The sequence below is a fragment of the Poecile atricapillus genome, chromosome 1 (assembly GCF_030490865.1).
Source record: "Poecile atricapillus isolate bPoeAtr1 chromosome 1, bPoeAtr1.hap1, whole genome shotgun sequence".
In the NCBI taxonomy this organism is placed as follows: Eukaryota; Metazoa; Chordata; class Aves; order Passeriformes; family Paridae; genus Poecile; species Poecile atricapillus.
Window position 1 is genome coordinate 10,615,144 of NC_081249.1, and position 26,090 is coordinate 10,641,233.

At 35.0% G+C, this 26,090-nt stretch overlaps 1 protein-coding gene across 4 annotated transcripts in view; it reads left to right on the forward strand.

Moving 5' to 3' along the window:
* Nucleotides 1–26,090, forward strand: part of DMD (dystrophin) — a 1,141,085-nt gene that overhangs the window by 764,339 nt on the left and 350,656 nt on the right. For all 4 annotated transcript variants that reach the window (XM_058829412.1, XM_058829411.1, XM_058829410.1 and 1 more), the window contains 2 exons: nucleotides 368–517; nucleotides 11,885–12,049. In XM_058829412.1, coding sequence (XP_058685395.1) covers nucleotides 368–517; nucleotides 11,885–12,049 — 315 coding nt within the window. The remainder of the gene's footprint in view (nucleotides 1–367; nucleotides 518–11,884; nucleotides 12,050–26,090) is intronic.

The window sequence follows — 26,090 nt, forward strand, 5'->3', positions numbered from 1 at the left end:
CTGGGTGACTGTTCACAGCCTGGAACATATTAAAACACTTCTTCAAAATGCTTGCTCCATGCCATATTACAGTATTATTAAAACTGATATATGTGAAGTATCGAGTGTCCAGGTCTGGAATTTATAATGTAATAGAGATTAATATAATGAGAAACCCAGTATTTTGTCATGTAGAACTCTCTTTAGACTTGATTGACCAATACAGTCTCTTTTAGTATTTTTTTAGCCTTCTACATTCAGAAAGCGAGTTATTTTGTCTTGAATTGAGTTTATCCCTTTGGCTGATACACGAATCAATAAGGGTCAAGATAAGAGAGCTGAAAATCTTACCACAGTTCATCTTAACTGCTGTATTTGTCTGTTCCAGTTAAGAGTTGGAGAGCTGCCGCCCCACAAGGGAATACTGAAACGATTAAATGAAACTGGAGGAATAGTGCTTGGAAGTGCATCACTGAACCCAGACAAAAAACATAAGCTTGAGAGTACACTGAAGGAGGCTAACCATCGTTTGTTAAAGGTTAGACATATTACTGATATAACTGTGATATAAAATTTTAATCTGCAGTGAATATTTGAATTATAAATTTTCTGGTATGTATAATTTTTCTCTGTATGAAGAGACATTTGTGTGCATAATGAACTTGAGGAAGAAAAATGGATACAATACACTGCTGTGAGAAACAGTGATAGCAAACCAAGACCATTAGTGACTGGAGTGATGATGTTGCATTCAAATATACTCCCTAAATTACAGTTCTTCTACTTAGGGGTGGAATGCACAGCATCATTTTTGTAGCCTGGTGCTTTTGCTGGAACAGTAAATAGTCTAGGCTTTGTGACTCAGGTGTGTTTGATTTTCTTTATGGAACACTTCCCAAATTTCTCCTGTTCCCAGTCCCAAAGTGGACACTGCAACCAACTGTTTCACCTTCCACCACACTTCTTCCAGCTTGAGCATTCACTACTGGCTTTTGTGTAGGAAAATATCACGTATTTTGCTTTCTGGGATCTTCATCTTGATAGAAAGAAGTAAGGGAGGACTTTGTTAGATTATTGTTGCATTGAAAACTGGTGGAAATGAGTAGCAAATCAGGTAAAGAGAGGTAGATAATTTGAGTGTTTTCATGGTAGAAATTATAGAAAGCATTGTCCAGAGAACTACCACCCAAGGTATGGATTTGTCTGCTTGGAAACAATCAAGGTGGGATCAATTGAAGAATTTCTAATTGCGAAGTCAGAGTCAGGGACATTAACCTGTGGCATCTGTTTGTTAAAGTTACCAGGATGCTGTGACAAAAAGGAATAATTCATTGTGTTTAGCTCTGGGGAGGAAAAGAGTGAGAAAATAATCTTCTGTGTATGTTACTGAAAAGGCAAGATAGAGTTTCTGGTCAAGCATAATACATCCTGGGATTTTGTTACCATTTCCATAAACACAGTTGAATTTCAAGCACAGACCTGGGAAATAAAAATAAACTTGATGTGGTACTCTTGCTAGTTTCTTCCTAACAGGAGCAGCCTGGCAAAGTTCAGAATATTAGCTAATGACTCAGGCAAAAGTGGATAATAAATATTGATCACATTCACAACCTCCAGGTTGGACACATAAATCATTATTTCAGTGGTTGGACAGAAGTATCTTTTTCTCTACAAATGGGCTTCTGAAATCAATGTATATAGAAGAATTCAGAACATCTCAAGATCAAAATAATGTTATCTACAGAGTGAAGGAAGGATGTATATAGCTGAGTTCAGGGACCATGCTAATAACTAAACTGTGATTTTAAAAAGACAGCATTAGTTTTCAGGAAAATCTTTCCTTTTTGTCATATCACATAAATATAATTTAAGAAAATCTGCAATTTGTCACTTAATGTAACATTTTACTGATTGTTATATACGTAAAAACTTCGGGATTTCGTTTTCTGCTGGCTGATGCAAAAATGTTTCAGGTCTCTTGTTACAGTCGGAGCAACCATGAATGTTGTTAAAAGCACTTAGGGTTGGGTGAAATACGGGAGTCAAAAACTACTGTTTAGTGAATCATTAAAATTTACTGATTTTTTTATAGTTTTATGTCTCCTAGATCTAATGTGTCTGGCAAAATAATTATTCTTGGAATTTCTTACTTGAAAAATTTCATTTACTGCTAAAAGAGACTAAAGCAAGAAAAGTAACCTTCCATTTGAGACCATTACTTAACCATATAATTTTTATTTCTGTTATCTACACATGGAGATATATAAAACTCAGTTCTCATAGACTCTTGGTCTCTGAATGTAAAGAATGTGAAAAATGCAGTGGTTTGGGTTTTCTGTGGGTTTTTTGTCCATTTGTTGTTTTTTTTTTAACGAACAGAAATTGAATTTGAAAATTACAATACTCAAATCCGTACATCATCTATGAAGGTGCTCTCTCAGGTTTTCTGTTTTCTCTGTGATCTTGACAGATGTAGAAAACAAAAAGTTAGAAACTCATTTTGGGGTTTGGTAGGATTTTCTCAGTGATACTGAAGGAAAAAATAATTATTTTTTAATTTGAATATTTCTTGATATTATTTGTGATTTGTGTAGGAAACCTCAATTATTTCTTTCACTTTCTGCCCTGAAAATCTAGGATCTGAATTAAAATTAGAAATCATGAAAAGAAACTCTGCAAGCCTGACAGAGGAACTTAATGGTCTCTTTGTTCAGCTGTAGATATGTAAGCACTGGAAAAAACCCACAGATATTTACTCTTAGCCAAAGCTCACAGGATGGTCACTTTTATATCAGGCAAATTTCTTAGGTCAGCTGAGGATGATTCTGTAGTCAGTGGTTTTGATGAGGATACATTTTTTTTGTGTGTGTTCCTCAAAGCACAGTGGACAAACATCATCACACAGAGATTTCTCTGGGGCTTTTCTGTCCTTCCACCCCCTCTAAAGAGTGAATCCTATACTTTAATCCTTTGTTTCGAACAGTATGCTTTGTTTTCTGGCACCTCTGCTAGAAATGAACATGTAAAAATCTACTGTTTATGATTATCTCATTTTGCAGGATGATTCTATTTTAAAGATATGAAACATACATGCCAGTTAAATAAATAATGTTTGGTCCTAATCTGGTGTACACTAGAGTAATTCTGCTTACTTCAGAGAAGCTGAGAAAATTTACACCAGCTGAGAATATAGCCAAATATCTCCTAAAGTTATCACAAATTTTTGTTTTGCCTTGATCTGCCAAGCAGGGGAATAGGGACAACACCTATGAGTCTTAACCTTCAAGGTGACATATTTGAAATAAGTCATGTTCAAACCTTCTTTACAGTCACAGAAACTGTTGCCCTAAAGCAATAGAAATAACCCAGAAAAGAAATTTAGTATGGAGGGAATTGCAGACACATAAAAGTATCTTTCTAGTTTTTACTTCAGAATTGTCTTTGCTTTTGGATGTTTATATCATGTGTTGATGACCTTGAGAGTAGATACGCAAAGAGTTTTTCTTCCTTTGGATAGTAATAATTTTAACACCACATTTCTTTATACAACTTTTTAAAATAGTAATTCTAATATGTTGTTACCTAATACAATGTAGTTTAAGCAGAGAATGAAGATTAAAGCCCACATTTAAAAGACATGACTTTTAAATTCTACCCTGGTTTTACTTATTGTACCCTTTCCAAAGCTGGTATTTCTTGTAAAAATGAAAATAGCACTATCTTTGTGAAGTCTTAATATTATGAAAAATGAAGTATTTTATGACCATTTTTATGCTTTCACATCAAGAATTTTTCATTTATTTTCAAAGCTTAAAGTATCTTCAGCTGTGATAGCTAAGTAAGGTAACCACCTAGTGCTTCAAAGGATACAAAAGGGTACTCGGCACTGGAGTTTGTGATGAATTCAGTTCTTGTCATATACCACCTGCCATGGCATGTAACAGATCTGTAATGGGTTTCTTACCTTTTACTGTGCAGTAAATGGATTGATAGATTAGGTCTGAGACCAGTGAACCATGGAATCAGAGGTTTGCTGGAAGGAGTTTATTACTCTTTAATATTATTCTTGGTCTGGTGTCAGCCAAGAGCGATGAGCTAAATTATCTGAAAGTAAGCTGGATGCCAAAATCAGCATTCTCCTCATTTATCCACCTTAGTCTTCACAACATCTACTGTATGTATTATGAAGGTTATTATAAGTGCCTGATGGAGACATTTTGTTTTGCTGCCTTTTAATTTGTCTACTAGTATTAGTTCTAATTACTAGACACTGAAGAGACTATTTCACTGTTTATTGCCACAGCAAATCAATTTGTTGTGCTATATGGACAAGATAAAAATTAGAGTGGAGTGACATGGCTATAATTTGTGAACATTTTCTTTACCACCAGAACAGGCGTAGGTTGTCTTAGCTTGGTTGATCAAGTGTAGAGAAAAACAGATGGGCCCAAAAGTGCAGAAATACAAAGTCATAACAAGGTTATAGTTCATGTATTATAACTTGCCTTGAGTAGAAATTATTCATAGATTACCTGCAATGACATAAAATTTCCAGCATGTCAGTGCAATTTAATTCGAGCTCACAGTTGGAACTACTGAAATTGCTACTGTTGTTATTTGTGGTATGGAGGGAAAATATGTTGGAAAACGAATGCTACAGTTTGACTTCTGTTCTTTCAATTTGAAATAAGAGTATTATAACTGGCATTAGAAGGTTGACATTTTCCTGAGTTTACTTTCATTTAATGAGTGACCTGATTCAATTAAATATAATAAGGCCTTTTGTTATGCTAAATTACCTGTGACAGTTGGTCATAGATGGCTAATTAAGTCCACATTCATGTTATCATCAGCCATATTCAAAATACATATATATATATACACACATATATATACATGTGCATATATATATATAAATATATATATACATGGCCTCATGTATAACAAAAAAAAAATGTATGTAAATGATCATTGGAAAAACATGAGAATGTCACAAGCTCTAAGGAACAAGTATATATAGGCTTAATTATTTTATTTTTTTTTATTTCTGTATTGCTAGCAGCTAGTATGAATTAAAATCTTAAAAGCTAAACAAAGTAAAAATATTTATGAAATACAGGCACGTCATGCAGGAGTAAAAAGTCTGTATTAGCCATTGAGGCCATAAAAGCATGATTAAATATATATATGTGTGTATATATACAATATATATCATACTATCTTACCGACCATCTTAAAATTTCTTATTATTCCTGTTTGAAATCAAATCCATAATATATTAATCACGTATGTAAGAGGTTATGCCAAATACTTTGAATGTAAGAAGTACTAATTTTCAATACACGTTCTGACAGCTACATTGAGGTAATATTTGTGCAGCTGAAATTACTAGATGAAATAAGTAACTTCAGGCAAATCCTTACACATTTTTTACAGCAATGTTCTGTGCATCTGAGAGAGATTTTACTTGTAATGAACAATGCTCAGATACTGCTGCACACCAATCAATGGCAATGGTTTGGGATTTCTAAAACTTCAGTTCCAAGACAGACACTGCCATTGTCTGTCAGGTTTTTCATCCATCTCTATTAAGGATGACCATAGGGGCTTAAAATCAATGTTTTACTCTTTGCTGTTTACAAGATAAAGTTTATACTTCAATTATATAGACCTGTCTGTATAGCAACATGTCTATGTAATTATAATTCCCACAAATGCAATAGTCTAAAATAAACTTTTCCTCAACCCTGGCTGTAGAGAGACAGAGGAATGGGATGCTTGAGAGAAGCACCATAGGAATGGATCTGGGGGTCCTGGTGGATGGAAAGCTGAATCTGAGCCAGCAGTGCCCTGGCAGCCAGGAGGGCCAAGCGTGTCCTGGGGACATCAGGCCCAGCATGGCCAGCCGGGCAAGGAGGGGATTGTCCCGCTCTGCTCTGGGCTGGGGCGGCCTCACCTCCAGTGCTGGGGGCACCTCTGGGTGCCACAGTACAAAAAAGATGTGAAGTTGTTAAAGAACATCCAAAGGAGTGAAACAAAAATGGTGAAAGTCTTAGAGGTGAAGCTGTGTGAGGAGGGGCTGAGGGCACTGGGTCTGTTCTGTCTGGAGGAGACTGAGGGGAGAGCTCACTGCAGTTACAGTTTCCCCATGAAATCTGGTGGTGTCCTGTTGGTCATCAAAGACCATTTCTTCTGGTCTTCTCAGTGGTGAGGGTTCCACAAAACATAGAGTTCAATGGACTAATATATGTTCAGGCCAGGTGGGAATGCTCAGGTACCTCACCCAGGGGAGAAGTTTGATACAGTCTCTCGCATCAGACTCTGATCTCTTGCATCACTTTGTCTCATGTGCAGTCATCTGGTGCAAGGCCTTAGGAATGAATATGTGGGACACTTTGGGGGTCTTTGTTGGTTTATGACATGTCCTCAACTGCCTCTCACATGAATGTCCTGTGTATGTGGCCTTCTTGGGGTGTGGGGTTTTACAACTGAGCCAGTTTGTGTAAGGGAAGATGCAGTCTTGTCACACGCCCAAAAATGCTTGTCCTCCCATCCAGAGCTGATTCTCAGCACAACTGCTGAGTTTGGCTTTCTTTGTGGATTCTTTCTTCTCCCCCCAGTCTTGTTTACTTCTCCCTAGACCTGAGATAACTGGACAATAGTATCACCTTCATCTCACCTCACGATCCCGTTAGGTGGCTTAGCTCACAGTCCAGTTCCCATCAGGAAGCACATTCACGTAAGGAGTGGGCTTTGGTGGTCACAGTTTCTTTACACAATTTTGCATTAATGTGCAAAGTCCTAAGTTTAAGTCCTCAGCCACTGCAGTCCCTCACAAAACTGTGTGTAACCTGAGGGATATATATGGTACTTTCTGCTGTAAACCAGGGAAAGGACATTTAGAGCATTTTACATTTATTTTAAAATAATTTTCCAGTCAGAATATCCTTCATTAAGAATTACTGAAAGAACTAGACTGCTCTTTGTGGCAGCTTTTCAGGAACTGAGTAAGAAAAAAAGATAAAGAAAATAAATTCCTAGACTAGATTTTTTAGCAGAGATTTAAGGTGGAGGGTCTTGTGCTTGAAAATGTCCTTGACAAAGGAGAATTGCTGAGTGGAGAGCAGAATGAATGACAATTAGTTACAAGTAATACATATAAAAATACAGATATTACAAAGACTGTGATATATATGATCATATTACCATGGAAGAAAAACAAAGCAAATCTTTGGGGTGGGGAATATGTTTGTTTGCTTTTTTAAAATCTAGACAGCCAGATGAAGCAGAAAATTGTTTGGGGCATTGTTTGTTTGGACTGCTTTAGTTTTCTGCATTGATGGAAAAAAAAAAATATTTTCTAATAAAAATGAAACTTGAAAACATTACAAATATTCCATTGAGAAGTTTTTGAAAAAAGAAGACCAAATAAACACCTGCCAAGGTCAGGTCCTAGGAGTCTTGCAAGGAAACATGAAATGCTAAATACAAAGCAAATAAAATTCTTCTATATTTAGCAAATGAAATCTTCTATACACATTTTTAGTAGCCTGCTTTAATCTTCCTCTAATAATACAGTCTTTACTCCAACTTTGTCAGAGACACTAAGGCTCATAAATATTTATGAGTTTTAAGGAATTACATAGATTTTGTTTTTAAAGTCAATATTGAGTTTGCTAATGCAAATGGCTCAGTTAATTAACTAAATGGCATCCTAAACTGAACTTCTATGAAACTCTTTTGTAAACTGATTGTTTTTCATGAAGAAATGATGCATATAAATCAACTTTTCCCTCTTCCATTTTAAATCATTCTTCAGTACCTGCTCTAGGGATGGTGATTTTGAGCAGATCAAACTTTCTCAACAGTGGCTGTAAGAATTTCTGTTTCATGTAATCACCTTACAAGTGCTATGGAAGTGTCAGTTATGATTTATCAATAAGTCTGGATTGATGCTTCTATTTAATGGTTGTTATTACTTCAGTTATTTCTTTATTATCCAAGTCCTCCTTTGGATGACATCAAATCTGCTTCCAGTGTAGTTATGCTCTTTTTTCAGAAATTGAATGGTAAAGAAGAACCTACTGCTTGATTTACCTTTAGTAAGTGAAAAATTTCATACAGAAAACTTCCTCAATTCTTCATACAGAATGCTTCATTTTTCTCTATGCAAACAATTCTGATTTTTTTTAAACATGATACTATCAGTAATCTTATATTTGAGGCCCATTTACATGAAGTGCTTTGTATATCCAAGTGACCCTCCCAAGGAGGACGTACAAAAATAACATCTTTGAAAGTTTTCACTAATATTCCACAACATACTTTTGCTCATGTTTATTGCAGCTTATCTTGTTATGCATATCGGGATAGCTAAATTTTAATCCATTCTGATTCCTCAAAATAAGGTCCATTTATGACTGCTGTCCTATTAGAGTTTGGTGAGGCAGATAGCAAGAGAAAGGGGCACTTTAGTAGGAAAGAAGCTGACATATTTTCACTGCTGTTAAAATGTTGGAATTTGGGATTTCTTTGCTCTGCACTTACCACTAAAAAAATTCTTCATATTATTTTTTTAAAATTTACATGTTGGAGAGATGCACGTCCTTATCTATATTCTCAAACAGCTGGGTAATAATGGCATTGTTTTCTCTTTGGTCATTTCAGGAAAACAGGGAAAGAGGTTGATTTGTGAGAGAGAAGTAATGTTTGAAATCAGGCATCAGTCACTTGAAATATAATATATACAAGTCATTTCAGTGGCTTTCCTTACTTTCATTTGTAGTGATGCCTTACTAGGCAGACCCTAGAGAAAAAATGTCTTGTTTCCCCTGTGGGTGTTATGGCCACTGTTCCTATTGGTTGTCCCTCTTAGAAAAGAACATTAGCCATTCTCTGATAAAACTTAGCAGTCTTTCTTAAATAGGAGGGAAAGACATAGGATACAAAAGGGTAAGAAGTCAGTAAACACTGCATAATTATCCCAAGACAATAAATGAATAAAAGGAGGATGGGCCCAAAGCGAAAATGTAAAAGAGAGTATTGAAGTGGGACACTAGCTGATGCTCATTCATCCCTGGAGGCATCCCAGAACTTGTAGGAACTCGTTCAGAGAGCCCAGAAACAGCAGCTGTGGGACTGTCGTAGCTCCCACCAGCGTTGTAATCCCAGCTCAGGGGTGCAGCTCCTGGAGCTGTGAAGAGCAAGCTGGAAGGACTGTGAATAACACAGGGAAAATTCTGGAGGGCCCCATCTCCACATGTCCTCCTCTGCCACAGAAAGGGCGTAAATCTGATCAGCCAGTCATCGTGTCCATGTCCATTACTCCATGGAGGTTTTCCAATTTATGCTTCTGGTGAGCTTCAGAATTAGCTCAGGAAGCAAGCTGTTCCCCAAGAGGCAGTCTGCAGCAGTACCTTGGCTTGATAGGCAGACTTGTAATTACCTTAAACTCATCAGGCTCTAATTTGATTAGCCAGCTTGACGGCTTTATGCCAGGGCGTACAAAAAAAGCCACAAACAAACCACAGTGAGCTAGCAAATTAAATCCCTGATAACCACAATCTAAGGCTCTGATTCCCACACAATGGCATGTGACACATTACTTGGATTTCACAAGGAATTGTCTTGTTAAATGCTTACCTGTAGCCCTAACCTGAGTTGGTAAAAGTTCTTTAATTATTTACTTTATATCTCTCTGGTAAAATTAGATGACACTACCATATATAATTAACTGATTCATATTTACATAGATTTCCTTATTTTTATATTAAAAATGTTATAGTCCTATATTTATGATATAATTTTAGAGCAGGAGAAAATTTGTAAGAAGAGGCTGCATTTACTTAAATTACAGTTTACATCTCATCATAGGTGATATAAATAAATGTTTTGAAAACAGTGAGTGAAGTACAGCCTGGCACCAAAACTTAATCATTCATCTTCTGCTGTTCTGGATGGAATATATCTTAGTATATAAATGGTTAGTTCCCCCTTTCTCTTCCTCTCCCCAAAACCTCTAAAAATTTTCTTTCTCTCTCCTGTGTTACACCCAAAATACTTGATCACTGTTGATTGGAAGCAGATTAATTTAAATTTCAGATCTTAAGAAGTCAGCTTGGATTTTTATCTGCCTAGGACTACCTATTTGCTTTCAGTTGTATTTCTGTGGAACTTATTTACATTAATATTAAAGCTAGTAAACATTAGAGATTAACATTCAAAAGTTGTAAGAAAGATGAAACCAATCTTGTATGAAATGAGGCCAAGGTCTGCATAAATTTGGAGTTAACACATAAGGGAAATGAATGCATTTTTAATTGTTTTCTTTCTTTTCTGGGGCCATTCTGGAAAAGCAGATCTTTTCTTATATTTTAAAAGTTCAGGAAGGTAGTAAAAGTAATTTGCTTCATGGATCAGTCTTTATTAAACAGGATGTTATGAGGTGGCTTACTGAACAACGGAGGGAATACAATATATGGCAAATCAAATTCTTGACTTACAAATATCCCTTGCACTCAGTTTGAGAAATCACATGCAGGGATTGTGTAGAGGGATCATTTTAGTACCTATAAATCAATATTCTCACACCAAATTTTTAAAGAAACGTACACGTCATGAGACAGTTCTGTTCCTTGCATTCTCCCAGCAGGTGGTGGTTTGGTTTTAGCATCATTCATTGCTTACATGACTCTGAGTTTGGATTTATTGTCTTCTGAAAATCTTCGTCATTAGGGATTAGAAGTACAGGCACTAGTACTTCTCTAGCCAGGCAATATGATAGTAATGCTACCATTAATGCTGCTTAACTTTACAGGGACTGTATTTTATATTGCATGTCCCAGAAATCTCATGTTTTACCACTTTCAAGAGGATTACTTTGGTAAAAAATATGCTTAAAAAAATGAACATTGGGAAGCCTTACTTTCCATGATACAGAAAATTAACCATTTTTCTTGGCTGATTTTACTGCTGAACCACTATTGTTGTGTATCTGCCCAAGATCTATATTTTCTGCTGCTTTTTTTTGCTTTTTTTTTTTTTTTTTTTCCAAGTACAGATGGTTTCTCCCCTAGTGTATGTTTGCAATGCTGCCCATTGTGTAGCATTGTGACACCTCACCTCTCTAGTGAGAGAGAACGCTCTGGGAAGGAGAGCACGGAGCTTTGTGTTGGTTTATTTATTGCCAGCCTGCTCCTCCAAGTGATGTTTCTACCATTTACTCCAAAGTGCTTCACGGCTGGATTTGAATTGTGGCATTCACTGATTCTTAATTTCTAATATTGTTGGCATAGAAGAATGTGCTTAGTTATAAATCTGACTGCTTTGAATGCAAATCAGAGAACCAAGTTGCCTGATCTGAATTGATGATACATTTCTTCATTATTTTTCTTCACTGTGTGCATCTGCTTATGCATATATGGATTCAATTGGCAACACTAAACACCTTATAAGAAAACACATGCTTATAAATATCTACATTCAAGATATCAAAAAAGGGTAGCTATAATTCAAGTGATCAATTTCATGTTTTAATTTTTTTTTTCCTGGTTAAAAATTGAGCTTTAAAACGAGTTAGTATACTGAAATAACATTTTTTTTTTACTAAAAATTACTGAAAAGCCTGATGGTAAGGTCTGAATTTTTTTTTTAGTTTTATTTTAGATTTCTGTATGTGTGTTTTGGTATTTTGCTGGGTTTTTTAGGACAGACTGTGTTTCAATTAAATTGCAAGATACCTGCCATAATAATGTGATTGTTTGGTCTACTATCTCTTTCCTTTCTTCAGGTATATAAAACTTGTATTTTAACATTTTATATGAATGTATATATCTGTAGCATCAAATTGTTTTCTGGTTTGCTTGTGGTTGTTTTGCTAAAACAATGACTTCTGGTATTTTTTCAGGTGTCCAAAGATCTTCCAGAAAAACAAAAGGAAATAGAGATCCTGCTAAAGGATTTTGTTGAACTTGACCAACAGCTAAATCAGGTGATATTGTGGGTAACACCTGTCAAGAACCAGCTAGAGCTTTACAACAAAGTGGGTCAGCCAGGAGCCTTTGATATTAAGGTAAATTTTCCTCCATTTAAAAAAAAAAAAAAAAATGGAATATTTAATGATCAAAAATTCAGTTGCAGCATCAGCTGTATAGTATTTATTAATGATGTAACTTTGAGGCAGAAGTCAGCAATAGTTCCCAGAATTTCAAAGCTCTATAAATTAAGGAATCTTTTAATTCTTTTCTCCTGAATGGTTTCTAGTGAGAGGGCAGATTAGAACTAATGGTTCCAAGATGATATATAAGTATAACCTATTATTTTTACCATATTATATACATGAAAAAATAGTCCCAAAAGTCAATGCATCAAATTTTAATATAAAGTGAACTAAAATTCATAATATCAATGTTGAACTATTAAAGCTATTTCATTAAACCTATTATAACTACATGAAAATCAGAATATTTAGGACCATAATGCAATTCTGATATTGCAAGGAAAGATCTTTGAGTGCACAGGCTACACTCCAGAATTAATAAAGGAGATTATCTGATAACTGTCACAAAAGTATTTGTAATCTGATTTTTGATATATATTTAAGCATAAAAAAGATACCTGTATACAGGTTAACTGAGGTCAGAGAAATTAAGGCTGAAAAATACTGTCTACAATCAACTGGGTTGCTAGGGATATACTTAGACCTTTTGGTCTTGCCTTTTATCTATGCATATATAGTCTTCAAATAAACTGAGGAAATATTTAAAGTACAACGGATAATTGAAGCCTCTGAGGTTATAGTTTATAGTAACTCAGCAATTGTTCACATAGGGGAAGATTAAACAGAAGACTCTGAGTTTTATTTTATATCAATTTGATGGTGCCATTTGTTTTAGTGGAAAATGAACAAAAAATTAAATTGCATGAAATGGAATAATACCTGCTCCTGAAGATGTCTGGCTTTGCAGAGTATGTTCGTTCAGTTTACTTTAACTTAGTTTCTGCTAAGGAACTGCTTTAATGCCCAAACACTTTTTAAGCCATACAATCACATTATATAAAATACTGAATCTCAAGTCTTGTTGCAGTCCTATAATTGACAGAATGAGTTCACCAATGGCATTCACTTCCTTTCTAAAAGAAAGAATTAGTGTAGTTTTTTGCAAATGTCATTATATGTGCATGATGTAATTTTGGTTTCAAGAAAATTACAGGTCCTTATCTCCTGTAGTTTAACAAAAATTTTTAGGTGATATATCTTTGAATTTTGTTCCTTTATTTCTAGAATGATTCCACTATTGAATTTATATAAATAAAATGAAAATAGGGCTAAATTTCTACAAATTATAGGACAATTTTCCATATTTCATATGAATTAAATGTTCTGCTTGGCTCTTCCATCTTATGGTGATGTGACTATAATATTTCTGATAAATGGTTGAAAGAATACAAAAAAATAAAATAAATTAAAATCTGTAGTCCTGAAATGGAGAGAGGGAATAATGAATGCCCTGAGAGGTGGGGGGAAAAATGAAGAACTCCAAAGAAACTCAAATACCGTCTCTCTCTGGGAATGACTCCACCATATTTTTTTCACAGATAAATTTATATCACATTCCTGTAAAAGTTGATCAGTTTTGGTTGTAGATTATAGATTATTAATTAGATTATAGTTGTGATTATAAGGACTTTGAGTATTATAAGGACTGTAATCATGTGAAGCATATTTGCTTCTTATGTTATCTATGTGGATTGCTTTTAAAAGATATAGATTTAACTTCTGTTAATCTATGTTATATATGTTGAATTAGGTTTATCAGACTGTAGGGTTTTTTTGATAGAGAGAAACTTCTACATTTAAGACACTTAATTAATAATCTCTGAAGGCAGATTATATCCTCAGAACCTTTTTTAAGATTAGGCAGAGTAAGACCATTAATAATTACAAAACACATTAAGAATTAGTAGACATAATTTAGGAAAGCAGCCTATTCTTGACAGTGTTTCATTTTACACTCAACTTCAAATATTCATACCCATGCTAACATGTTGTCTGTCCTACTCTGGGTCAAGCCTGGACATACACACCCTCTCGAATCACTGTTGAAATGTTTATATTTATGTGTATGTTTAAATTACTGTCCTAATTGCAAATTAAATTAATTTAAATTGCTATGGCTGAAGCGTACCTTTAAAAAGGTAAGGATGTATATCCTACCTATGGAAAGGATGTGTCTTTTGGTCTGGTATTCCCAGATGCTCTATAAAGATTCTATATTTATTCTACAACCATTTTAATGCGTTCACCAACACCCAGAGAACACTGAAGTATCTCCTATAGGATTTCATAACTCCTTTTCTCAGAAACAAGAGTGGGGCTTATGATCACCTAGTAGAGTGAAAAACACAGTGATAATATTCTTAAAAAAGGGACTGGATGCAAAATTTTGCAAAGAATCATTTTGGACATCCTAAAAGCTTGGAAACTATGAAGAAGAAATTTAAAACTGACCATAACACTGGTAAATATAGCACTGGAGTGAAAAAGACCAGATTCATGTAAGTCTTCAGGAAAACCAGACTACTTTGATTGTAGGAATTGATGTAATGGCTTGCAGATTTTAATTTTAAATTCATTTCGGACATTTTCTTGTATGAAATTTCTGTCGATGTTCTTCGTATTCCTACTAAGCCTTCAAAGTAAAGTTCTCCTTTCTCCCCAGACATTAAATGCTCTCCTGACTCTTTTGATTTCTAAGTTGTTATTTCAAGAAAAGCGTTCCAAAATTAACATGAGTAGGTATAAACTTTAAGTATTGTAAGTATACTAATTTCTAAAAGCTGAAAAATATTGCATGTTAAAAATTTTCTGGCCTCAGAAGCAGATTTAAAAAAATGATAAGAACATGTGGGATTGTTTCGGGAGAAGAGAAAGATGACGTGGATATGTGTTTAATTTAAATGGATGGCTAGGGTGTCTTTAGCTACTTAGCAATATTATGTTGAAGTACTATGCCTATCTTAAATTAAGTTTCTTGAATTTTTACTTACATTTAGTGAATTTCAATTACAGAAATTTGCAGTAGCTGAAATTTAAACTTGATAAAGTGTATCTAAAATACAAATTATTAATATTCTGAAAGAGTTTTCCAAAATACCATGTTTTTCCTCCCAAAACCATAATAACCTTTGCTTCTGACATGCAATGATAATCTGATAACTATCATTGCATTTTCTTCCATAAATCAAGGTGTAAAATAAATGCAGGTTCTTATCAAATAATATTGATCTATATAATACATGCATAATAAGTATATAAAGGAGAATATCTGTGAATTTCACTTTCACGGCTCTCACTGATAACATTCCTTTTCTGTGAATTAATACCAGTTTAAAAGCTCATACCTTTTTTTCCACCTGCAAAAATTAGCTATTAAAAGGACATGAGAAGTCACTTAAATTTACTTAGAAGAAAAATTAAATAAAATCTCAGGCAGTGTTAACCTTTAATGGTGGCACAAAAGTAATTCTATGAGAGCAAAAAAGGTGCAACCAAAGGCAAAATTATTACATGTTGTTACAGAGAACTTCACAAAGTAAGACTTTGAAGACACAATGAATAATTGGGCTTGGCAGCAGGTAGAGCAATTAAAATCCCTCCTATAGCTCTTAAAATGACATCTCTATTAGTAATTAAGAAGTGCCCAGGACCATTTTTTGGCCTAGAGGTTAACTGGGGCAGCACAGCTTGCATCCTTTCAGCAACAATCCCAAGTCCCCCAAGAACACACTTGTGTGCAAAGTGCCTGCAGCTGTATCTGTGGCTGATGCCAATCCCTGACCCTTCCTGGGCATTGCCTCAGACCCTGCCGTTTGTCCCATGTTGAAAGCAGAGCTCACAATTGAATGGTGTGGGGAGTTATGCTGAATAACATGAGCATATGTCCTTCCCCTTTTAAGTTCATTACTTCTGTCACCATATAAAAAATCAGGGAAAGATGAAAATTAGTTATACGAAAATAAGAGTTAAGATCCAATTATTGAGAGATGTCTCTACCCTAATTAAGGTGTAAACATGATCATATGCTGAAGTCAATAATACAGATTTTATTTAATTGTAAAATGTGAGGTAGAGAGATAGAATGAAATGGAAAAGAGGGGGGAGAGAGAGAGGGAGAGACAGGCTAAGCAGAAGATAGGCACTACCCATGGATCCAGTAGTGTTCTGTTATCTACCTTCACCCTGGGTGTCCCGATGGTGGGGATCCCAAGTTTATTTAAAACCTTTCACTATTTAAGACTCTCGCAACCAAAGGAAGTAATGTTCATTGGCTAAATAGTTCAAGGTTCCAGATGCTTAATGCCTGTTGTTTCCTACACTTGAATCCTAAGTTTAGTTCAAACATACATAGAGGGACAGGCTCTTTCCTACTTCACAGTATTGCAATTGGAAAACAGAAGAATGGAAGATGCAGACATAAGGACATTGGACAAGTTAAGCATGTTCCTTGGTCATCCATGTGGAGTAAGACCTTGTGGTGACTTTAGGTGACTTCACAGTCTTACAATCCCTGGAAGGTTCTGGGTCCTTTGAGGCTTTGGGCAGCATCTCAGCTTCTAAAGTATGTACAAATGTCAGTTCAAAAAGCAGCAGAAAATGTTAAGAAAAATGTGAACATCATTAAACTGTGCAAGCAAACTTTTTAGATATTCAGTCCCAGAAAGCATATTGTACTTTGCAACAGCATTTACTATAAAATACATTCCCTGCTGATTTGTTTTTTTCCTTTCAGCTTATTCTGCTAACATAACTCTATACTTCAAAGAATTACAGTATGGCTCAATAAAACCTAATATATTTTATGCCACTGTGATTTGTCTTTGTAATTTTCTTGGCCACAATTTAGAGGCTGAAGTTCCACATTTAGGACCCTCACCCTCAGTTAAGCATGATAATTTTTAGCAGTAGTGTCGAAAATCACACTTTAGCTTTAATAACTCATTTCTCAATTCAAAACAAATGCATGTATTGAGTAAGAGTAGAGAAAGGATTCTTCATTCTCAGGATCTGGAAAGCCTCTGTACCAGTGTTTGCTTCACTCATTATTTTCATCCTTAATTATAATTTTCTTCTAGAAACTGTCAAACAGATTTTTTTTTTTTTTTTTAAATTTAAGAAAATATCCAAATAAATCAACATTGAAATACAGATTTGCAGACTACAAACTAAATGTATTAGGATAGATCTTTGTTCTTTGTGTTAAATATCTTTTTACCACATTGACATGATCACTTCCAATAATAGCATAATATGTAGACTGCACCTGTGGAATACTCATATATATGCATGGGGAAGGCATGAAATCTGCATCTACAAGAAAGTCTTGACTCCTCTGCTAGTTGTGAACACTGGAACACTTCCAGGTTTGCAGTGTACCAGCTTCTCATGCATGTAGAATATATTTCATATTGTGTCTTTTACAACTCTGGTTTCACAAGCTTGACAGTATGACTCTGTCTGGGTTCATTCTTTGACCTGGGTTTACCCTCATTCTGATAGTTATTTTGCATGATTTAGTATTCATACTTTACAAACTTAGATGATATCATCATGAATTTCCAATTTTACAAAATGGTGCCAAGGAAATAGTGCAACAGTTATTTACATTATAGCATGGGAGAAGACTGAAGTACTTAACAGAACAGCTCTGTTTACGATGCAGCTTCTGTCAGCACTGGTGTCTAAGCTGTGGGTGTTCCAGCCACAGCCATGGTAGAACCTTTCAGCAATGGCACACTGAAGTTCAGCTCTTACTATGTGATTGTGTTCAACATGCTGGTACTTTTATCAATTACTAGCTTCTCTCAATACTATTGACTATGCAATTCCCTGATTTTCCTGGTCCTGCTTTCAGTTTATGTTGATCAGCTTTATTTTTCTTAACCATTTTTCTTCCTCTGTCAATAAAAATCCACAGATAAAGATGTGCATTTTCTAACTTGTGCACATTCAAATGTCATGGTTTTGCTGGTTGTATTGCCACAATCTTTATTCACATAAGTAAATCTGAATCCTAAGAAGTGAGGGCTGCTTTTCAGCTCATAATGCAACCATATCCTTTCAGTGTAAAGCTGAGGCCTGCAGGATAACACGGGTGATATGAAATACTATCTGTTTGTGAAGGAATTTTGACACGAGGAAGTTTATTTAGCATTTTCAGATCTGCCTGGCTCCTGACCCAAACAGCACTATCTCAAATTTTGACTTGCTTTTTGAGTTCTCTAAGGGTAGCCTTGCTTCTTTGAAGTCTGTTGCAATTTCATAGTGTTTTGATATATATTTCCCAAGGTACTTTGGCAGTATTTGGGGCTAGAAATGTATGGGATATCTATCTAACACCAGGAAAGAGTAGATTTAACAACAGAGAAAGCTGTGTAACAATTACTGAGGTGTGGACATCCGTGAACTTCTAAGAGGATGGTCTCAACCTTCCCTTTTAATCTAGGCATCACTGACAAACATTTTTCCAGGTATTTTTTTTTAGCTAAAAAAAGTTAATATTAGAAAGAGCCCCAAAAACAAGCCCACAAATACTGCTGGGCTATTAAAATATTGTATGAAATATTAATACAGAAACAGTTACAAACCCTGCATGCAGTATGGCAACCCTGCAGCTGCCTTTGAAAAGTCAACAATGTGTTGTCTGTGCGATACGCATAGAATTAGTGTAGTTGGTTCAGTGTAAGGTCAGAAGATGTTACTCTGGTCATCCCATCAGACCTGCTCTATAAAGTCATCCTCTCAGTTTTCTGGCTTATTTTCTGCTTGAACAGCAACACACTTCTCTCAAAAATAATAATTAAAAAATCCCAGATGAAACCAAACCAACCAAGACTGGTTTCTAATTTCATCATATGAACAGTCATCCACATCTCCTGGTAAATTACTTCAACGGTTGAGTTAAAAGCCTGCACATTTTTCCTCAGCTGAGCTTATTTAACTCCATCTTTCTGTCACTGTTTTGCTTGCCAAACTAGAGAGAGATCTGCTACTGTATTAAGAGACACTAATTAAGTTATTTCCTAAACCCTGTTAGCTGACCATCAGTACTGTTGCTCTATTTCAGACAAGAAAGTAAATATGGAGTATCTAATTAGTAGTAGTTCAAAAAGCAATTATTGCAGTGGTCAAAGCAATTATTTTTTGGTCCTGATACTAATGTGATTATCTTTAATCACAAGCTTTTTTTGGCTAAGTCAGATAATCAGAGTCTAAGTTGGTGGCAAATGTTGCTATAATGGAAGTTATAGTCGCTTCTGCATTGTCTCTTTAATGGAACATTTAAGGACATACATGAGCACTTTGAAATGTGTTTATTCTGATCCAGTCATCCAGATTTAATATACTTAAACCTTTTAGGGATACATTATTCTGAACATGTGGATGTAGACCTATACTTTACACTTTGAAACAGCTTTGCCTACGGCATCAACAATTGTGGAGCTCCAAAGTTATGGCTCAAGGAAGTTGTGCAAATACTGACCTTTATATCATCCTACTGACTGTTCTGCTGAGAGTTGTTTACTTCAATTGTAAGAAAAAAAAGAGAACCTTGGAAGTGATGCTGCTCTATTTGACAGCTTAAGAAAATACCTTCAGAAAATCTAACCAACTTTTTTTTCTTGATTTTTCCCAGTTTTCTTTTCCTCTAAATATTTATTTCCTCATAGTCCTGTTCAATCCCAATTCTATTTATGACAGGACCCCAAGTCATTGAGAGTTTTGATTATTGATTCCCAGATGTCTGACTTAGAGGAAGAACCCTAGAAGTCTTCGAAACATGGTTAAATTCATGGTGTTTTTGGAACAACAGAGTGAGAATAATAGGGTTTTTGTAAGTATATAAAAATTGAAATGACTGGATAAGACAGACCAGAAGTAAAAACTTTCCTATTACAGCCTACTGAAACTGTGACTAAGATAAAATTAACATTTTGCAATCTGTTACAGTCAGATTGCACTTTTTAAATGTAGTCTGTGTAACATTTGTGATGTGCTAAGGCTTTAGAAAAATACTTTAAGTGGGAGTTAAAAGCTTTTTTAGAGAAAAAAAAAAAAAACACACCTTCTTTCTAATATGTACATAATAAAGCTGTTTCATTGTGTTGTGATGTAGTCAACAAAATACTATTAGCCAAAAACAATTTTAGAACCCCAAATATGTAAAGAATGAAGAGTGTGTTGTCTAGTAAGATAAGAGAAGCTTACAAATAGACTAATGCTTATATGGTTTTGGTTGCTTATAAATTTTTGCTGTTACTGTGGATTATTTACTTTGTTATTTAGTGTTTGAAATCTAATGGTCAGTGTTTTTATAAAGTCAAACAGTCTAAGTCTTCTGAAAAATTAAATTTGCATATTTCTTTAGCTCTGCTCAATTACCATAATAAAACTTGTTTTCTTCTGCTCTACCATCCTGCAGTCCAGAAACACCTTAGTTAACCTAGAAAAGAAGTATCTAGTACCTCTGATAGCTTTTATTACTGAGAACAATCTTCATTTAGTAACATTTTCAATTATTTTTTTCCATCTAAAACATTCCAAGTTTCTGAGGCAGTGTGATATTTTTACTAAATTCCTACTTCAAAAACAAAATTTTGAAAGAACAGAAATGCTGAAGAAGGAATTGAACAGTATTTTTTTTTTTTTTGTAGTCTTTAAAAAAGTCCTGGAAAATACTCTAATCTTGCCAAGAATTTGTGTACTTTAATTTTGAAGTTTGACTAGTGGTAGTCCAGAAAACAAAGGATGAATTCTATATTCTATATATTCTCTATTTTAAGTGCTGTTTCTCCTTCTTAGTTATCTATTATATTCTTAAAATCAATACTTTTTGATTGTTGAATTAATGCTAAATTAGTGGAAAAGGTTCATTAATTCGTTTAGGTCAAAGTGTGCATTAAACAGAAGCTTTTTTTTTTTTATCTCTGACTTTTTTTTTCCCATGGTCAATGGCAGCAAATGTCAAAAGTACATACAAAACTTCTTACAGGGAAATGAAAATACAGATATTTACCCAACCTTATTCCATATTCCTCTCTGTCTCTGTCTGGTTGAGCAGGCTGCACAGTGTAGTAAAGGCATACTTCAAGTAAACAGTGTTTAGGTTTTCTTCTTTTGCATTTTTGGACTTTATTTTAATAATATGCATATTACCATTGCATACATTTACATAGGGCTCATTTACATTTAATACTTTCACAAATTCCTTGCCACTGCAATGATTTACTATTTTCAGGAAAAAAAAGGCCTGGAATGCTCAGACTGATTCCAGTTCCGCTGCTGATAAAAGAGGAACTGAAGCTGCTCTATTCCAACCTGAAGAGACAACCCCATCACTCATGTTCTACCAACATCTGCAGCTGGTGCTCCTCACCTCTGCAGGAGAGCTCAGGATGTGTGGGATGGAAGGAAGGATATGAGGAAAGGAGGGAGGTGGTAGTGTCTGATCCTCCTCCTCCTCTCTGTTGAAAGCCTTAGGAGTCATCAAACCTCCTTCTAACCATAGGAGGAGGTTAAAGCTGCACTTTCTGGGCATTCTTTCTGGTCTTTACTTCAGCACTGCCATTTCCCCTGGAAAACATTTTTTCAGGGTGATTGTGACAGATTTAGGTTATTATAGATGATGAGGACATGGAAGGGATGGGCAGAAATGCAAGTCCCATTTAAGGAATGGATGGAGAAATTGCACTTCTGGATAGGAAGTGAGTTGGCAGAAATTCATATTTCTACATCTAGCTCACTGAAAACCCTGATGACCCCTTCCAATCATCATCTCCAGATCATGTAACAAACCACTTTATATTTTCCAGGAACCTTCAACTCCAAATCCTATTGCAATGTCATTGGTCCTTTCTCCCTGCTTACTGAGTTTCCCAATCTCTTTTTTCCCTTTACTCCCTCCTTACCTCTGGGTCATCACTCACTCCACCTGTACTCCTCTACACTCGAGTCCTTTTCCAAGGTTTATACAGCCTTGATTTTTGCTTATACTACTTCAAATTCTCTCTGGGTGTAGAATTTATATCTATTTACTCTCTGTGGTGGTCACCTGTCATATGTTTTAAATAGCATATTAAGTTTATTTTTGGCAGATAAAGACTGGCCATCTTTAACAAAACAAACAAAACTCTTTATTTCTTAAAAAATTACATGTATTTGGATTTTGTCCCTGATAACTTTGAATGACAATAAGAAGGCTGTCAAGTCTTGTCAATGACTTCATTATATACTTGACAACTTTAAATCAGAACATAAAAAAAGAGCATGACTGAGGAGTAGCAAACTTAATTCTAGATAAATAAAAGAAAATTACCCCACTGGAGAGGATGAAAATGTCAAATGGACATGGCTGTACTTTTCAACCATCAGTCATCATTTGTCAGTTTTTTCTTGACAATCTAGGCTCAGATAAGTCAGATTTTAACACTTTACTGATTTACCTTTTCATTTTACTAATATATTTTTAAAGGAATAGGTTTATATATAATAAGAGGTAGTGTAATTTGTCTGTAAGAGCATATTAGGAATATGTACCTCAGAGATCTGTCTCATACTCTGCCATCAATGCCTGATTTGGCAAAAGGCTGAACTGGGAAAACTTCTGATGATGAAATTTAAACTATCTATATCTTGATATTTGGTGCCTAAATCAGCTATGACTCTTCCCTAAAATTTTCTTATGGGACTTAGAGGAGCAACCTGATCAATATTTTGTTTGTGAATTTGAACATGTAAATTTTAAACAGCGTGTCCAAATCTCTTCTGAAGAAATCTTTTCCAATTGAAAGAATATTAAACAATATCAGCTGCAGGTGTATTGTGAAAATATGGCAAAACTTTCCCCATAAGTAATCCTTATAAAATTAATATATAACAGACTTTGCAGTTATAAGGATGGATCACAAGCACTGTGTATCAGCATCTCAGGAAAGGAAAGATTTTGGAAAGATAATCAAGTATTTGATGTGTAGTAATGTTTTTATTTGAAATAATGGATAATAAATCAAGATGTGATTTCATTGTTGAAAACATAAGCTTTTTAGAAGTGTGGGTGAGTTGGTTAGAAGTCAGTGATAAAGTACCTCAGCTTTGGTTTTTGGCTTCCTCCTTGTATGACTGATAACAGCTCAGGTACTCTTCAAAGTGTGCTTAATATAAGCAAACAAATAAATGCAAAAGCATACTTAAAGAAATGACAGGGCAGTTTACCAAGGCTCTAATGAAGTCAATACCAAAACTAGAGCTCTCTTCAGTGTAGTTAGGTTTTCTAAGATAGGAAATTTCCTCTCCTATTCAACAAAATGGTTTTCTAACATTCTCACCAACTTTTTCATATGTTCTTAAAAGAAAACATTCTATCTGTTCAAAACACAGTTCATGAAAGGTCTAGGATATATTCTTGATATTACTATTTATAAAACAGTAACTCTTCTTTTGTAAGATGACATATTTTTTCTCTACTGATCACAAGTAATTTAAAATACTGGAACCTGAAGAAGAGCTCATTCAAATGAACATTTACAGCTGCACAAGTTCCTATTAGCTTTGGCTTCCTTTGCTTTGAATTCATTGCTATGTAATAAATATTAGAAACAAGCAATGTATGTCTTCAGATGTTTTTGTACGTAGCAAATTATGTAAATTTTTGGTACCTGATAGATATTTGAATATTTGATTTGGCTGATATTATTTTGGCTGATATTTGAGCAAAAGAATTTTTTTTTTTTTTTACTTTCTGATTTAAGTAAAAATAAAAATATATGTCTAATGTGATCTTAGTTCCTTCTCACACTAAAGTTAGTGATAATGTGGAAATTGCTCAGTTCTGTTGCAGATTTTGTGCTAAACGTCCAAGTAAATGCAATTTTGATATTGGGTATAGTGCTGTAAATCTTAACTCTTGTGAGGGGTTCTTGTCAAGACAGTCAATGCATTTCACTGGAAAAATTTTGCATTTCAGGATGCTTGGCAGGACAGGTGGGAATAATTTCTAAGCTGTTGTTGTGGGTTAATGATGGCAGGCAGCTCAGCCCCACACAGCTGCTTGCTCACCACTCTCCCTCCCCTGTCCTTACCTTCCCAGTGGGATGGGTAAAAAAACCTTAAGAACCATAAAAGCAAAGAAGAGAAAACTGGTGACATAAACTTATGACATAAGGACAGTTTACCAGGTAAAACAAACCTGCCCATGCAAGCAAAGCAAAGAAGGAAATAATTCACCAGCTCCAGAGGGCAGGCAGGTGTTCAACCATTTCCAGGAAAGCTGGCCTCATTTGTCTTGGGAAGACAAACTCTTTTACTCCAGATGTCCCCCTTTCATCCTTCCCCACAGCTTTTATTGCTAAGCATTAGGTCGCATGGTCTGCGATATCCCTTTGGTCAGATGGGGTCAGCTGTTGCCACTGTGTCCCCTCTCAGTTTGTTGTGCACCTCCAGCTGTTTGCTGCTGGAGCAGCAGGAGAACAGAGAAGGCCTTGAGTTTGTGTCAGTGCTGCTCAGCAACAGCTAAAAGATAACTGTGTTATCAACACCGTTTTTGTTGTAAATGCACAGTGCCATCCAGGCTGCTATGGAGCAGATTGGGTTCATTCCAGCTATACTTAATACATCTGTGTAAACCTGGGCCCTGCTGAATAGCATTTGCTTACTAGTTCTTTCCATTCTTTGTAATCGTGTTTTTGGGTTTGTTTTTTTTTTTCCAGATGAAATCAATTGTTGCAATTCTAAAAAGATCAACTTATTTATGGAAATTAAAGCAAAAGTGCCACCACCCAGAGTGTGGATATAACTTCTTCATTTTCGTTTGTAAACCAGGCAGTTGAAAATGAGTCAAGAGCATTCTTTCCATACTATAAGAACATAAATCTTATTTACTGGAATTTATTTCTGCTTCGGCAGCTAAAGTAACTTATTGGAGCAGTCTTTGCCATTCCTTCCAGTGAAACTATTGGAAGATAAACGGTAGAAATACATGCTCATGCACATTCTTTTAAAATGATTTATGAAAGACTAATTCCAGAAGATAAGCATATCTAAAAACATGTTACAATCAACAAACCAATGCTAGACCAGTAACAGATTTTGATTTTGATTCCTTTTCTAATCCCTATTTATAGCCAGAAACTCCTCTGAAAATGATTCTTCTACTAAACTTGAAAAGAGAATGAAAATTTGCAGATAAGCAAATGAGAAACTAAGAATGAGAATAATAAGCAACCAAGAATTTGATGGTAAAATAAATAAATACATCAAAGCTTCCATCACAAGTTAAATTATTTTTTAAATCAGTTTATTGAATAAAACTTCATTATTTGTACAATAAGAGAGAATAAAGGAATAAATTCTGATTTCTCTTTCCTGTTTACAAGAAGAAATAAACAATTTTCATGACCCAATATTTTTCATAATTATCACCAAATTTCACTTGCCAAAGTGCCTGTTGTGCGCCCCATATCTGCTACTGTGCCAATCCAAATAACCTTTCTTCCACCAAAGCTGCTATTTTTTAGCATCTGAGAACACAGAACACTAAGAGATGTCTAGTAAAATTATTGTGACTTCCCGTATTTTCTTGCATGAATTTCTCATTTTATTTTTCTGCCAAATTTCCTTTTTCTCTGTCAGTTCTTTGGGTTTGTAATTATCTCTTTTTTATTATGCACTGGAAATAAAAGAGGATCTGCAGTCTTGGTGGAACACAAGCAGCTATATCATCCTGTGTCCTGTACAGTCTCAAAACAGAATATTCTGAATCACATCAAATCTCAAAGAATTCTTCTGACTGCACCTTTTTGCAGTCCAACTGGATGATTAACTGTGCTTTATTGGTATATGACCACCATAGCCAAATTGTTTTCATACACTGTATCTGCAGGTTATGTCTTTACAGCTAATAATTTCATCTATCTTCAGTACCTCCAGGAAATTTCCTTTTCAGAACAGACAGCTGCAATGGATAGATAGTGATTTCTCTGTGTGGGGAAAAATTACTATATTTCATCTCCTCTAGAAGTACAGAAAAAGCTCACAAATTTCTGATAGCCAGCAGGAA